At 42.6% G+C, this 16102-nt stretch overlaps 1 protein-coding gene across 1 annotated transcript in view; it reads left to right on the forward strand.

Moving 5' to 3' along the window:
• Positions 1-16102, forward strand: part of LOC147727645 (N-acetylneuraminate-9-phosphate synthase-like) — a 103185-nt gene that overhangs the window by 22187 nt on the left and 64896 nt on the right. The window contains exons 2-3 of the mRNA XM_086961659.1: positions 5177-5392; positions 13497-13596. Coding sequence (XP_086817785.1) covers positions 5177-5392; positions 13497-13596 — 316 coding nt within the window. The remainder of the gene's footprint in view (positions 1-5176; positions 5393-13496; positions 13597-16102) is intronic.

The following is a 16102-nucleotide window of genomic DNA, read 5'->3' on the forward strand; positions in this document are numbered from 1 at the left end:
AGGTCTAAACCTTCCTTTTTATTCTTTATAAGTCACCTGTAAGGTAGGCCCTACAGGCTCATTGGGCTGGTGCATTGTAATTAAAAAGTACGACATACGTGTTTAAGTTTTACATGTCATGGTAGTTAAAAACTCCTAAAGTTGTTTTTCACTGTTGTAAGGTCTTTCGCTCCCATTCATTAACACTGGGCTACCTTATTACATTTAATAAGGTCTAACTTTAGACTGGAAACAGGTATAGATACGCTGTTTACTCTCAAATTAATTGAAATGAAATGAAAAAGAAACTTGATAAAGCGCACTGCGGCCAAGCGGCTTCCTGGCGCTGAGACCAAACTAGACTCTAAGGAGGAGACCAAGGGAGTTTAACAGGGGAATGCCTGGGAGAACAGAAATGTTGTAATAAAAAATCATTTTCAATGGTGGTCACATTTTAAAATACAATTCTGAAAATGCCACTTTTAGAAATACATTTTCTTGTCCCAACCAGTTGTGCCGTCTGCCAGTTTCCTGAGTCACATGACTATGAATGGCTCTGCTGCTGGGTTTTTTGTAATGCTTTCAGACAGTAAAACAAAGGGGACTTAGATGTGGGCAGGATGGGCCATCCTGACAGGATTGCTGGGAGGGGCTATACCCAGTCCCACTTACACTTCCCCACTTACACTTTACCCCTGACCTGGTCCAATCATTATTTATTGAATTTTGAGATTTTGCACATTTCTAAAGCAGACAGTGTTGACTCTGGCTTGCTGCCTACGGCCACTCGCTCCTTTCACTGTGTCTCGGCTGACATGCTGGAGCAATCATTTGCTATGCACCCTTGCCAGCTCACAGGTGAGCTGGCCAGTGACTTAGTTCTCTTTCAGTCATGGCTCACGCAGCGTCTTGACAAGATAGCGCCCCTCTCTATTCGGTCCAAGAGAAATTTGCGTGCTTCGGCACCTTGGTTCACCCCTGCGCTCCACGAGAGCAGAAGGCTTTGCAAGAAAGCTGAAAGAGTGTGGCGCAAAAGCTATGATGTTTCATCATAAGAGATATATAAGGAACTTATTAAAAGGTATCATAAGGATATTGTTACAGAGAAAAAATCTAAAAGAATCGAATCTGCAGCTAATATTAGCAAAGACATCTTTACAATAGTCAAGGAATTCACCTCCCCGCATCTTTAATTTCTAAATTTTCACCTACAGAGCTCTGGATCAAACAACTGGCCAGTTTTTTCGCAAATACTACCTTAAATATTCAGGCTTCTTTCGTGCCAACTGGCTCTGAAAGCAACTCTCGCTCAAATCTCCCCGCGCTTCATTCTCTCCCTGAGAGCCACACGCTCTCACTTTTTCCTCCTCTTTCCCCACAAATGTCACTGGACCTACTGTCTAAATCAAAGTCCGGCTCTCCGTCGGATCCCTGCCCCGCGAAGTTCCTGGCCAAGATGGCAAATATTATCAATCCTATCATTAATCCGGTCCTCAACGCCTCTCTTAACACCGGCATTGTCCCCAGTTCATGGAAAATGGCTTATATCCTTCCGCTACTGAAAAAAACTAACTTAGACCCCCTTGTACACTCCAATTATAGACCGATTTCGCTACTCCCTGCCTTCGCTAAAATCGTGGAAAAACATGTCCACTCCACTCTCTCGAACTTCCTCGAAACCCGTGATATTCTCCATCACACTCAATCCGGGTTTTGCTCAAACCTAAGCACGGAAACTGAGCTGCTGGAAGTTACAGAGTCTATAAAGGAGGTTGTGGACAGTGTAGGGATGGCGATGTTGGTTCTACTTGATCTTTTGGCGGCCTTTGATACCGTCCCTCACAGACGTCTTCTTTCAAGACTCCAGGAGATTGGTCTGAGAGGGATGGTATTCAATTGGTTTGAGTCTTTCTTATCTGATCACCAACAATCAATTTGGGCCCCCCTTTCTCTGCTCCAGTTCCTCCGCTGGATGTGGGAGTCCCACAGGGGTCGATTTTGAGCCCCACTCTTTTTAATATTTACATGTCCCCCTTGGCTGAATTGGTTGAATCTCATGGAGCCCGGACTTTTCATAAGCCGACGATACGCAGCTTTTTTCCCCTGTGACAAGAACACAGATTTCGCCGGCGACACTATCATGAGCTGCCTCGAGGCTGTTTTTTCATGGTTCCAACTGAATCAGCTTAGATGCAACTCTGATAAGTCAGAGATTCTTTTTTTCGGCTGTTCCCCTGATGCCAACTGGAAATCGTGGTGGCCTACCGATATGTACCCTCCATTGTCTGCTACTTCTATGGCAAAAAATTTGGGCGTGAAAATTGATAATGGCCTGACCCTTAAACCCCAGATTCTGAGTGTAGTTGGCCAATGTTTCGGCCTTCTAAGAACTCTTAGGAAATTTCTTCCCTTTCTGTCTCATGCCCACAGGAGGATTACGGGACAGGCTCGGATCGGCTCTAGGCTGGACTACGCCAACATACTTTATCTAGGCCTCCCGGAAAATCTACTTACACGCCTCCAATCTGTGCGGAATTTGGCGGCAAGGGACATTTTTGGCCTTAGCCTAAGGTCTCACACCTCTGCTCTTCTGAATTTGCTCCACTGGTTGCCGGTGCGTAAACACATTTATTTTAAGACTCTCATTACGGCCTTTAAATCTCTGCATGGCACCGGTGCTATCTATTTAAGGAGAAGAGTGCGGTTCTATTTTCCTTCTAGATCTTTACGATCCGCTTCTCAAGCGCTGGCCATTGTTCCTGCAACCAAACGAGCGTGTATTGGAGGAACCTCATACAGATCACTGGCTCCTCAACTATGGAAAAAACTGCCCCTTTCCCTCAGGAAACTAGACAACTTGCTTTCCTTTAGGAAGGGGCTCAAGACCTGGTTGTTTGCACAGTAGTTTGCCTGTTTTCGGCCTGGCTTCTACAGGTCTGTATAGGGCCGGGACACTCTGCCCATAGTCTAGCGCTTTATAGGACCACCATTAACATAACATAACATAACATAACATAACATAACATAACATAACATAACATGACATAACATAACATAACATAACATAACATAACATAACACTTTGAAGGGCTTTACTTCCTGTATACACAAGGGAATCTGACACAAGTGCCGCCTTGCCTGTTGTCAACCCAGACAGTTTAGAGCCTTGACAAGGGAAGTTAAAGAACTTTCCAGAACCAGATGTGAGGTAGAGCAGGGAATATTCCACCACGAAGGCTGGCACCAAGTATAAATATTGGACCCCCAGAGCCACTCATCAGAACACTGCTGGACTTGTGGAAGTTACAGAAGAAGGACTGCCCTGCTGCAAGAGGACTGTCCTGATTTAAGAACTAGCTTGCTGTCTGAGAAGCAAAACTGGACCTGTATGCCTTCATTCCCAGCTAACTAGAGTAGCTCCAAGGATAAGCTGGCTGACCTCCTGTGTGAGCTACAAGGGCACAACAAGTTTCAGAAGCCTCCCTCTAACTGTTCAGTTGACCTACTACAGCTGGACCAGCCCAGACCTGCAAATGAACCTGACTGAGTCCTGCTGGCTCTGCTGAAGTGAGTCTTTGATCACAATGTGGTGCCTCTCTGGACCCTGGACTCTTGGCTAACATCAGTGTACTCCTCCTAAAGGAAAAGTGATAGTCCTGGCATTTGGGGTCCTTCGGACCATGAATGGGATAGTTCATACCAAGACCCCGCCGCCTGCGATGATCACCAAAGTTCTGGTGAGACCTGTTTTTCACACCACCAGTGACAACAGGCAACGTGAGACCCGCACTTCGTACTACAGCAACGGCAGCATCCAACAACAGCCAACATGAAGCTCCAGAAATGGCCATTCACCAAGCATGACTGACTCTTCATGCTACAGAGACTATCACCCATGATACCTGACCTGCTCTTCATCCTACATCAATGACTGTCCTCAAAGCTAAGCCTCTCCTCACAGCCTTCTCCAAAGCACATGAGAAACTTCGTGCTGGACTGTCAAGGTAACTCTTCTGCCAAACTAACATGGTCACTGTATTGAACCAATGCTCCATCGCAGTAGGCCTGAACGTGCGACTTTCCCTCGTCTAGAGCAACCAGATAACCACAAGTAGAGCTTTTTGCTTCTAAGCACTATTTTTTAATTTTAAAATTGCACATCTCCTATTTAGTGATTGGATTTTTGTCATTCTGATATCATTGTATTCATTACAATTAATTCTATTGTCGTAAAGCGGTTTGGGGGGTTTCTTGTGTGGTGTTTTCACTTAATTACTGTTTGTATGCTTCACAAATAATTTACAAATTGCAGCTAAATTGAGCCTGACTGCTTTGTGCCAAGCTACCAGAGGGGTTAAGCACAAGTTTAGTGACTTTTATGGTTCGCCCTGACAAAGATTGTGGCTGTTGCTTGAGCGGAGATTCCACCTCCCTCAACCAATACCTAATTTCTTACATTCATCATCATCAATTATTATTGCTTAAGCAGTAATAGCAACGATTAGATTATTATTATTAGTAGTAGTAGTATTCGTATTATTATTGTTATTAGTATTATTGTTATTGTTAGTATTAATATGAATGATAATAATAACAGTAATGCTACCACTACTACTAATAGTAAGAATACTATTTTATTATAACCTTCATAATAATAATATTAATAACACAAATTATTATTAGTATTACTACTTGTAATAATAATAACAGCAACAATTACAAACTTATCATTATTATCATTATTACTACTATTATCAACAATTAGAAACAATGAGACTAAGAATGACAGTAATAATAATATTAATAATATTGACATTATTTGTAATAATAATAGCATTATTGCTACTACTGTAACATTTTATTTGTAAGAACTCCAGGAAAAAAAGCAAAACAACAAAAACATAAAAAAAGATACCCATGAAGGAAGGCAGCTTCACCCTTCCATAGTGTTTTGTTTGCTATCATAGGATTTCCAATGCTTTCTCTAATCCTCTTGTGTCACTCATCCTGCAAATGAAATAATCCCCTGAATTGTTAGTTAAACCACGGCTGTGTATATGTATCCGAGAGATAGCAGGCATTTAGCTAAGGCAATGATTAAAGGTTAATCCAAGTAACTGTCGCGTGGATTTAGCTGAGTCACCTTCATGTTATTTACAAGGCATGGTGTGTAAAACACTTCTATTGCACTTTTTAGGATTGCGGTGCAGACTGTGCCAAGTTCCAGAAGAGTGAGCTGGAACACAGATTCATCAAGAACGCCTTGGACAGGCCATACACGTCCAAGCACTCTTGGGGGAAGACCTACGGAGACCACAAGCGCCACCTGGAGTTCAGCCACGACCAGTACAGGGAGCTGCAGAAGTATGCAAATGAGATTGGAATTTTCTTCACAGCCTCTGGCATGGACGAGGTGAGGTTTTTTTTTGTATTAGAGTGATGCCACTGCCAAGACGTTAGGTTTACTGTTTCATACAAAGGAACTTCCCAGTTAAAGAAGCCTTCTAGAGCAGAGGAAAATCAGTTCTCGTTGCCCAGTCCTTCATCTGTACAGAATACATTCCAGAATGTTCTTTTATTTGGTGATATTTGCAGGAATGTTAAAACTAAGTGTGACGTCATTCGCCAGGCAGAACCTGACAATGTTGATCAGTTTGGCCCCCATCTTGCATACCACTCTGAACGGGGACATAATAAACACTAGACATATGCCAGCAATGCGGGCACTTTTTCAGTGGACGCCAGTTTGACTCTAGCAACAGAGACCGCTCCATTAGAGTGAAGGAGCGCCGCCCCCTCCCCCAAAGCAAGCAAACCAGGGAAATGGCAAAGGAGGAATAAATATCTGAAAAAAATAGCCAATAGGGGACTACTAATTCTCCTATACTGGTGGCACTATTCCACTAAACCTACTACTTCATCAATGAGCATACCATCACAAATAATGAGAGCGTGATTGTACAATTTAATTCATCATAATCACATAGAAACATTCTTCAGCAGTTTTAGTCAAGTTCAAATTTACATTCTACACAAATATACATACATATGTACACAACTATATACAACATTAAAGGACATAATACACAAAATTAATACAAACAATACACAATCATAAGCACAACCATCTTCACCCAGAAAAACTATTGAAGCAAAAAGCTAGGTGTCCTCCTATTACTTCTAGGAAGTACACTCTGAGGTAGTCAGACACAGTTGGTTCAAAGCAAACAATCTAGAAGCTAAATATACAAACTGTGTCAAAAAGATATATTTCCACTTTAATTTATAGTAGAAAATAGACTCCTCTTTATGGAAAGTGTCCCCCTCCCCCACCACCACCAGTAAATAAAACAATAATAAAAAGTGTTCTAAACCCGTTTTATCATCGTTTTATTTCAATCCCCTGGACCCCCCAGGACTCCAACGAGTCTTGGGGGTGGATCCAGGGGATGACACTGATGGTGGGTTGGCACTCACTTCACTGCTCATGAGGTGTTTGGCTGGTCGTCTCAGGCCAGCCAGACACCTCATGCGCAGTGAAGCCCTCTCCAGCCTCAGCTACGTTGCTGGGGCTGGTGAGAGCAGGCACAGGCTCCCACGCTGCCTGGGAGCGCAAGTTGCCAATGCTCAGGCCAATCCTGAAGCTGCTCTTATGTGAGAGCCGCTTAACGATTGCCCCAGCACCAGAAGCAAGAGAGCCAATGTGCGGGAGATGGAGGCGGCAGCAGCATTAAGGTAAGTTTAAATTTATTTTTTGTTCTTAAACCCTCCCCACCTCTCTCTTCCCCACCTCCCAACTCCCTCTTCCTGTCTGGCTCCCCAATTTGGCTGTGGACGAGCCGTAACTGAACTAGGTGCCAGAGTGAGTTTTGGAAAGACAATGTTAATACCAGAGTGTACAGACAGGCGTTAATAATCTCTGCAGTAACAATATGGAGTTCATCAACCGCTTCCGTACCATGCCATCACCCAAAAACCTGTATGCATGGCAAATTTATTTTATTTATTTATTTAGAATATTTGTATAGCGCAGCTATCACCTTACAGGCATCCTGTTGCTGAGATTTCTCGAGGAGGAAGAAGCACGGGAGAGAGGCAGAGCAGTAAGGTGGCCATCAAGTTAACCCTTCGGAAACAGCCAAGTTTTGACACGTTTCCTAAAAAGAAGAAGTTCTTCCATTTGGCGGATGTCCAGGGGCAGACTATTCCAGAGTTTAGCGGCAGCCGTTGCAGATCGAAGTGGTCTGGTTGGGGTACACCAGGCAAACATGGCTTGCAAAGAGCTGGGCCCAAGTCCATGCAGGGCTTTGAAGATGAGACAGAGGGATTTAAAGGACACTTGCTGCTTTAACGGGAGCCAGTGGAGTTCAGCCATTGCCGCAGTGGCCGAGGACCTTCTAGACCAGCCAAGGGACAATTTAGCAGCAGCAGATTGAACTCTTTGAAGTCTGTCTAACAGCAGGCCTGGAGACTCAAGTAACAGCGCGTTACAATAATCAAGGCGACTTAAAATAGTACACCTGACCATTAATGCCCGGGCCTGTAAGGGAAGCAGTGGTAAGATCTTACGTAGGGACCGAATGGGGGCAGAACAGGTGGACACTGTTTTCGCAACCTGGGCTTCCATGCTCAATTTATTGTCCATCATAACACCCAGATTGCGAACAGTGGTGACCGGCTGGGTTTTTCCAGCAGATTCTGGGGGCCAGAAATCCACCGGGAAGGGACGAGGAATCCGACTTCCAGCACAGAACAAAACCTCAGTTTTGGCGGCGTTAAACTGTAATGAGTTGTTATGTAGCCAGCCAGCCGTATCTCGTAGACAATCATGAAAAGACTCCAAAGGAATTGATTCCTCACCCTCCCAAGAGAGGATGAGTTGAGTGTCGTCTGCATAATTGATGGCTTTTAGCCTGTGAGATTTTATCAACGTAATCAAGGGTTTTAGATACACGTTAAATAAAATCGGGCTTATGGCCGAGCCTTGAGGCACCCCTAAGACACCGGGGAAAAGGCAGATTGAAACGGGGGAAGGGATGCAGCCTGCTTCCTATCCAGCAGGAAGGAGCGAACCCAACGCAGGGCATTGCCACCTACCCTGGCATCCCTCAGTCCTTCCAGGAGGATCCCATGATTTACCGTATCGAATGCGGCAGACAAGTCCAGCAGAATCAGAGCCACTGCCTGACCCCTGTCTGCACGCATTCGAAGGTCCTCCATAGCAGTAAGTAGAGCTGTTTCGGTACCATGGGCTGGGCGAAAACCGAATTGTGTTTCGTCCAGAAATTGATGATGCTCCAGATGTTTGGAGAGACATGAGCTCACCCAGCGCTCAGCAATTTTTGCAGGAAACGGTAACAAGGAGATGGGTCTGTTGTTCTGTAAACACTCTGGATTTAGGGAGGGTTTTTTCAGCAATGGAGAAACAAGAGCCTGTTTCCAAGAAGCAGGAACTGTGCCACCAAGCAGCGACTGATTACAGATCCTGCATAGAGTAGGAAAGAGTTCATCTCCATAGGCTTTCCAAATCTTATGAGGGATAGGGTCTAAAGGTGATCCAGATGAAATACCGTGAGCCAGTCTGCCGAGGTCCACCTCCGTAATAGGGGGAAACTCCAACAGACAGTCCGCAGGCCGCCATCCTGGGCTCCCAGCCCCAGTGTCTATACTTCCATCCCAAGAACACGGGGAACAGAACAGAGTTGGGGTGGTACTCAAGTTGTGAATGATGGCTTCTATTTTATCGTTGAAAAACAGAGCCAGATTATCACAAAGGGCCTGTGTAGGAGGGGTCGATTTGAGCAGTCAGGATGAGTAAGACCGTTCAGAATCTGAAAAATGCTTTTAGAGCTATTTGCAGCGGTACAGATTGTGGAGCAGAAATAGTCAGATTTGGATTTCTGAATCAAGGCTTTATATTCGAGGAGTTTAGCTTTCCAGAACAGTCTGCTGGCATCGGTGTATCCCTGCCTCAGGGTCAAATCAGGGTTTTGTTTTATAAAAGAATGAATTTCACAATTACCACACAGGCCTTCGTGCGACAAGAACTTCAAGATTTCACTCCTGTCCTTGCAAGTTCTCAGATTAAATGTTCATTAGGCTCATTTACAGCCTGAAGGTTAGATCGCCAAGCCTCAGCGGATGAAGCTGCACCTCCACTAAATTGGTGGGTGAACGACTGACACATTAAAAAAATTCCACTGTTGTGGTGGGGCTTTTCTTCCCAGAGACTTCCCCATGCGAAGTTGGCGGAATTAACATCATGAGTGTGTATAATGGAAACGTCTCCTCTATGTGCATCTATATTTCCAGTACCTACATTTGAAGTCATTGTGATGTGCTAGCAGAGCAGAGCGCCATGGCCAATTTTCTGCAGTTTTGCAAGGGTCTAACATGATTTATTGGCTTATTTTCACAGGGGTGGCACCACCCAAAATGGAGGCAAACCAAAAAACCTAACTTGAGTGCCTGGTGGACAACCATTTTTGGCAGACCTTTCATTCTGGTTGGTGCAGCTGGCAGAAGTTCCACCATCAGGAATGTGATCGTCCCCTGCACCTTCCCCTGAAAAGGGACATGCAGAAATATAAATGCCTAAAATCAGGAGATATGACTTTTCATTTTGTGTAAGATACAAAAAAAAACCCTGGCAATGATTTAGGATGCAATGAAAGTGTACTACTAGGGAGTGTAAGACCAATGCTCCAGAATTATGGATTTTAGGCCACATGTATGAAGTATTTGTTCAGTCAGAAACGGTTAATCGAGCCGTTTACAACCACAAAAATGCTTTTACATATGTATAAAAACATTGCGATTTGGTAGCACGTTACCAAATTTCAATTTGTTTTTGCGGTTCGGTTCAGTATTTGGAAGGATCTTGTTTAGGGCGTCCCTTTAAAATAGCAAATCTGAATGGGATGTATAAATGTTTACAACCGAATTATGGTCGCAAAACATTCACATTTTACACTGTCCCCAGCAAATGTAGATAGCACCTGGGACCCACACCTTCCTTTGTCCAGCTAGTCAGTCAGGCACCAATCTCATTGGGAGAGGAATGGCCCCCAATATTGGTTTTGTGTTACAAAAGAGGAGGAAAGCTCATTTCCCTGACCAAAACTCCAAGGTGGGCAGAGAAGCTTGAGGGAAAACTTTTTTCCATCTTGGTTTTAGGTACAGAGGGGGCACTATGTGATTGATTGCAGTATGTCACACATGAAACACAGCAAAAGTAGGAAGGGTTGCCCCTGTGAACTTTTACTCTGATGATTAGGGAGGGTCCTGGAGTCACTCCCACCAACAGGCTGGTGCCAGGCACAAATGTGGCACACGCACAAATGTGGCAGCCACAACACTATCCTCAGAACAGTTTCCGGATCTATGGAAAAACTGAAAAGTTCTAGACCTGCTATCTGTGACCTGAAAAGAGCCCTGTAGGCTTGCCCTGCTCTCCCTCTTTTACCCAGGATAAAGAATTGGACTTAAATGGTCACAAGGCAGATGTCTTGTTCTAGCTACAGGGTAACAACAAGATACAATAGGCCTTTCCTGCCACTTCTCAGCTGACCAGTTTCACCTGGGCCTGGCCTTGATCCTGCAGCTGGTCTCCCCTGGAATGAGTCTTGACCCCAAAAGCTGTCCCCCAGGTCCTCGACCAGTGACTGATGTAAAGTGCACTCCTCCTAAAGTTTCCTGATACCAGAAACTTTGAAACCTTTTGGTCCAAAGACCTCCTGAGGACCTCTACCAACCTGCCAAGCCGATCAGACAAAGATATATTGTTGCTGGAAATAAAACATTCAGGTTGCATCAGCCCAGAGCTTTTCAACAGCAACAAATCCAATTCAGCTAGACCTCACAGAAAACAATCCGGTCTCATCGTGCCCTCTTCAGCTGTAGCCTGCATCCTTTCCCCGCTGGGAGAATTTGAGCTCCAAATAAAGTAACTGAGTTCGAAGGTGGCAATCCTCACTGTGCAAAGGTGCAAAAAGTATCCAGTCAGCAAGGGGCTTTCTCTGGGGGTGAAATTCGAATCTCTCCCACTCAGAGCTTTCCGGACAAAAGTCAACAGCTTCACCAAGACCTTGTGCAGCACCTATCAAACTTCATGGAGCCCTATTGGGCCACAGCCGGCTGCCCTGCCCTACTGAGGAGTTTTGACTTCCATTTCAGAGACTAAGGGGCTGATTATGATGTTGGTGGGTCCGACACCGACCGCACGTCGGTGTCGGACCCACCGACATTTGCCCCTGTGGTCTGACCACCGCATTACAATGCAGTGGGTGAAAACATTGGATGGAGGGCATGTCAGCAGCACTACCGATCCTACGAACCCACCATAATCCCCTAATGACAGGCTCTGCTCCGCTGTCGGGATTATAATGGCACTTTCCAACAGCTTTTCCATGTGGGCCTTTCCGACATGGAAAGGCATTTGGAAAGTGTCTTTAGAGTCCCCTAGAGGGGCCCCCTTAACCCCTGGCCCTCCGCTATGGGGCCTAGTGTGTACCCATGGTGCCCCCCTAAACATCCCTGCACCCTGTATCAGGTACCTCATGGTGCCTGTTACAGCGTGCAGGGATGTTTGCAAACATCCATCAAACAATGGAAGCTTGTGCTGCAGGCTTATTCCATCCACCGCACAAGCATTCATTGTATAATGGATGTTTGTGACCACCCTGGGGGCGGTTGCAACTTAATACTGTCAACGCAACCGCCGACCTAATGTCAGGCGGTTCCTTTCCCCAGCGGTGTCAGGCAGACTTAAATTCGCCCGACATTGTAATAATACCCTAAGTCCAAAAGTAAAGATTCCAAATGAGCCAAAATTGTTTTTTGTATCCAATCCCTGCTCCACCATGGTCGGCCTTAACTGGTGCCTAGGTACTGGTCAAGCAGAACCAGATGACTACTGTTGGCACTTAATGGTTTTAGCGCTATTTTGAACCTTAAACTTAAAAAATTCATAACTCTAGTTTTCCTTATTGGATTTCCATAACGTTTGTGTCTGGGTATTTACTAATATTTACTCTATTTTATTAAATTGATTTGGGATTTTTCTTGTGTTTTGTTATGACTTTAATAATTTTAAAGTACTGCTTAAATACTGTACACATTACCTCTATGTGAAGTCTGCCTTCGCTACTAGGAGGCTGTACTTTGCACATTTCCAGCTTGTTTAACCCCTTCCGCGCTGATGACGAGCTCAGCTCGTCATGCCGCTTACCTGCCGTGCGCTCATGACAAGCTGAGCTCGTCATGTAACGCGGTATTTACAAAACCGCCGCGCACAGCGGGAAAAGCCACCGCAGCGATGCGATTAAGATAAATTTGCTTGCGGTTGATCTAAATTGAAATGATTTACATATTTTGAGGTTATTATGAAAACCAGGTGTAATTGCAGACCTTCAGTAGAACAAACTACTGGAATCATTGTCACTGTCAATTTAACCCAAATGGGAAAAGAAGAAACAGAACACACATTTTCATGATTTAAGTGGCACAACATTTTTGAAGTCAAACATTATATTAACTGCAAAACTGTACTCGTAGGTGAGAGTAAGAAAATGAACCTACAAAGCATTTCATAGTCAAAATTATCTGAAATTTGAAAGACATAAGGAAATGCTAAAATCTGCGTCTTAATATGTGTTATATCTTAGTCTGTGTCGTTTCGCCACTGCTTTTTCACAAAGGGTAACACAAATAAAATGCCTTGTGTTATGTCATGTAGGATTTATAATTAGCCGGAATTGGCAACCTTATCTTCAAATATTAACAATAGAACTGATTCATAAAGCTAGAAAAATGAACAAATGAAGAATACAATCATAGCTTACTCTTAGGCAATTTTCTAATGTATTTATTTTTACTAGCATACATTGCCATGAGACTCGGGTGTAATTTGATTTGTCAAAAAATGGATAGGTATGATTTTTCATGCCACATATTTGTGTGGTATACACAAAAATGTTAATATGACAGAGCAGATGTGAGATAATGAACATTTGTGCTCTGTGCTATTTTTTGGGGATACCTAGCCACCCCCTTTACATCCTTCTTTAAAATAAACTATACTGCTGGTATGCTTCCCCTCACTTTCTAAACAAAACGCACACACATGGTCCATTATTGTAAAAATAAGTGCAAAAATATGGCTTAACCCAATTCATAAAAGTTTTTCAACAAACAGGTTACAACTGTTTAAGTGTTAGAATAGATAACTTGTCCTAACACATTCCTGTGACACTCTCCATGGGATGCTACTTTTCCAATGACAGCCAAAATTTACCTGAGCAATATACATACCCCCACATTGCACACACTACATGCATGAACCAATCATGAACTTGTCTAGGTACATGGCACACATAGTTTGCTTTTATGAATCATATGTAATTTCTGAATGTGTACATTTACCTTTTTTTGTATATGACTGTAGCCGCCAGCATAAAGTTTTCCGATTCGGCACAAATGCTTTTAAAACAGGGCTAATTTCTTGATTTCTATTACAGATGGCAGTTGAGTTCCTTCATGAGTTGAATGTTCCCTTTTTCAAAGTAGCATCAGCAGATGCAAACAATTTCCCATATTTGGAAAGAGTTGCAAAGAAAGGCAAGTATCTTTAATTACAGTACAATGTACGAAATACAAATTCGAAATACTCGCTGACCTACTAAGATTTGAATATGTAATTGTATCTTATATACCTAATAGAAAAAAATGTGTTACATCTGCTTGAGTTAAATAACGCTTATTATACACAATAATGCTTACACTGTCAGGTACACAACATTTATCATTGCAAAGTATTATGGCCTGATTGCAGTTGTGGTTATGGAAAATCTTCCGATTTTTGGAGAAAAAGCTGAATCTGGGGAGAAACTTATTTTGGTAGGCCCTCTTCAGATTTAGCATTTCCTTAACAAATTAAAGTATTTTTAACTGCTGCCCTTCTGTAAAACATGCGCTGAGTCACAATGAATATCGGGACAGTATCCGGAAGAGTCAATAAATCATTGATTTCTGCGGTGATTATAGATTTTGAGAATAGATGATTCACACATTTGGATGTCTCTATTGCCAAGAATGAGTAACTTAACTAAAAAGTTTTATGTTTAAAGCAATATCTGTTGGATATTTCATTACATAACAAGAACATTGCAAATCCTCAGCATGTTCTGGGACCATATCGAGGCACAAGACATAGGTCTTTCGGATACTTCTACCTTTGCAAAAGATCTCGTAAACCTCGACTTGGATATGATGAGCAAGTACTTACAAAAACCTGACTTAAAGACCCTTCTTATAAAGTACTGAACATTTCTCTCCCATATAATTCGATTTGCCATGTGACAGAGAATGCAGAAAGGGAAGATGAGTAGCAGTTATTCATAAGAAATTGACCATAGTAGAATAGTTCCCACTCATTGATCCCACTTCTTTCAATGGCTGTTTCATAGAACTTTTTACTCTTAATTTCTCAACAGATAAACTACATATTAACTTTCACCCTACAGGTAGTAATAACACATTATTTGAAGAATGTTTGGAGTACAATGCGAACTAGCTGATAATCTCTTAGTCCAAAATTGAATCTGCATTGGAGTGATACTAATGATAAAGATGTTAATTTATTCTCTGTGTTCCTCTAAGAAAATTCTAAAAATGTAGGAGGTTATGGGATCCATACTTGACCTGATTGATGCAAATTATTTCTTCTTGATGATCCTACCCTATTTGATTAGTTTCATCATCTCTATATTCCTTTCATATTTTTCTGTACCCTCTGTCAGGTCAACAAAAAAAAGGAGACTGTGTTGTTTACGGATACCAAGAATATTGATAATATTGCATTCGGCAGTAAGGCTCAGTTGAATAATTGGAATCAATTGGAACTAATCAAGCTATCAATGTTTCCATATTTAATTACAATGACTGCATCTAGGACCATCTTGAGTAAAGTAAAGTAAATTGGAAGAAAAGATTGAAAATCTCTTCACCATGATCTTTGAAAGATTAAAACAAGGACCGGAAATTTACGAGAACATTTACAAATATATGGAGGCAATTTGACCTCCTTCCTTAGTCTAGCTCAACTTTGGGCTAGCAGACGAAGTTATAAAGAAACACATTTACACATTGGGGTCTCCACACATCAAATCACTAAGAGATACTGCGAAGTACTACTCAAAACACCTTTTTAAAGTAGTTAAATCCCACAAGAGCCTGGCAACTGCTGGTACAGTCAACATATGACAATGCAAATGTACAGATTTTGTGAAGGTCCTTACTGAGAAGTTAAAGTCTATTGAACTCTCACTTCCTCCAACCTCTGACTTATGATCAATTGCAAGTGGGACCTTAAACCTCAAATGACATGGTCACATGAAATCTAGGGTATGAGTTACTTGAAATTATAGCCAAAGTAAAGCCGTCACATTTTATTTACATGGTATCTGGAGACATTTTTAAGATAATGGCCCATTACATTATACTCTACTGGCCAACTGGGGCAAATTAATCAAACATTCAAGGTGTGTATCCTGACGGTCTGAAAATTAGATAGGTTTTATTCCTTTTGAAGTAACCCTCGGTGGCTGTTAGTGACCCTAACAATCTCCATCCTATTTCAAGACTACCTTTCCTCATGCAAGTGATAGAAAGTTGAACTTCCCCAACTATTCTATCATATTCAGTCTAAAATCTCCTAGGCATACTGCAACTGGGTTCAAACAGTGCTGCAGCTTGGAGAAAGTTCTTCTACAAGACAAGTAGTTACAATGCACTCTGCATCCTTGACTCATGAAACTCATATCTGCTTGTGGCTCTTGACCTATCAACTATCTTCAAGACGATCTATCATATCTCTCTGATTAACATACTGAAAGAACAAATGGGTATTGAAGGTGCAGTGTTAAACTGTTACACCTTCTATTTGTCCACCTGAATAGATAACTTTGTAGCTAACGTTGTCAGTCTCCATAGAGGGGCTCCTAAAGCATCCATTTAATCACACACACATTTTAGCCTTTATATACAATGACTCAGGTATATTGTTAAAGATTCTGGGTTACATAATCATTAATATGCCAGTGCCATTAGGTGTATCTTAATATTT

The sequence above is a fragment of the Lissotriton vulgaris genome, chromosome 3_1 (assembly GCF_964263255.1).
Source record: "Lissotriton vulgaris chromosome 3_1, aLisVul1.2, whole genome shotgun sequence".
Taxonomy (NCBI): Eukaryota; Metazoa; Chordata; class Amphibia; order Caudata; family Salamandridae; genus Lissotriton; species Lissotriton vulgaris.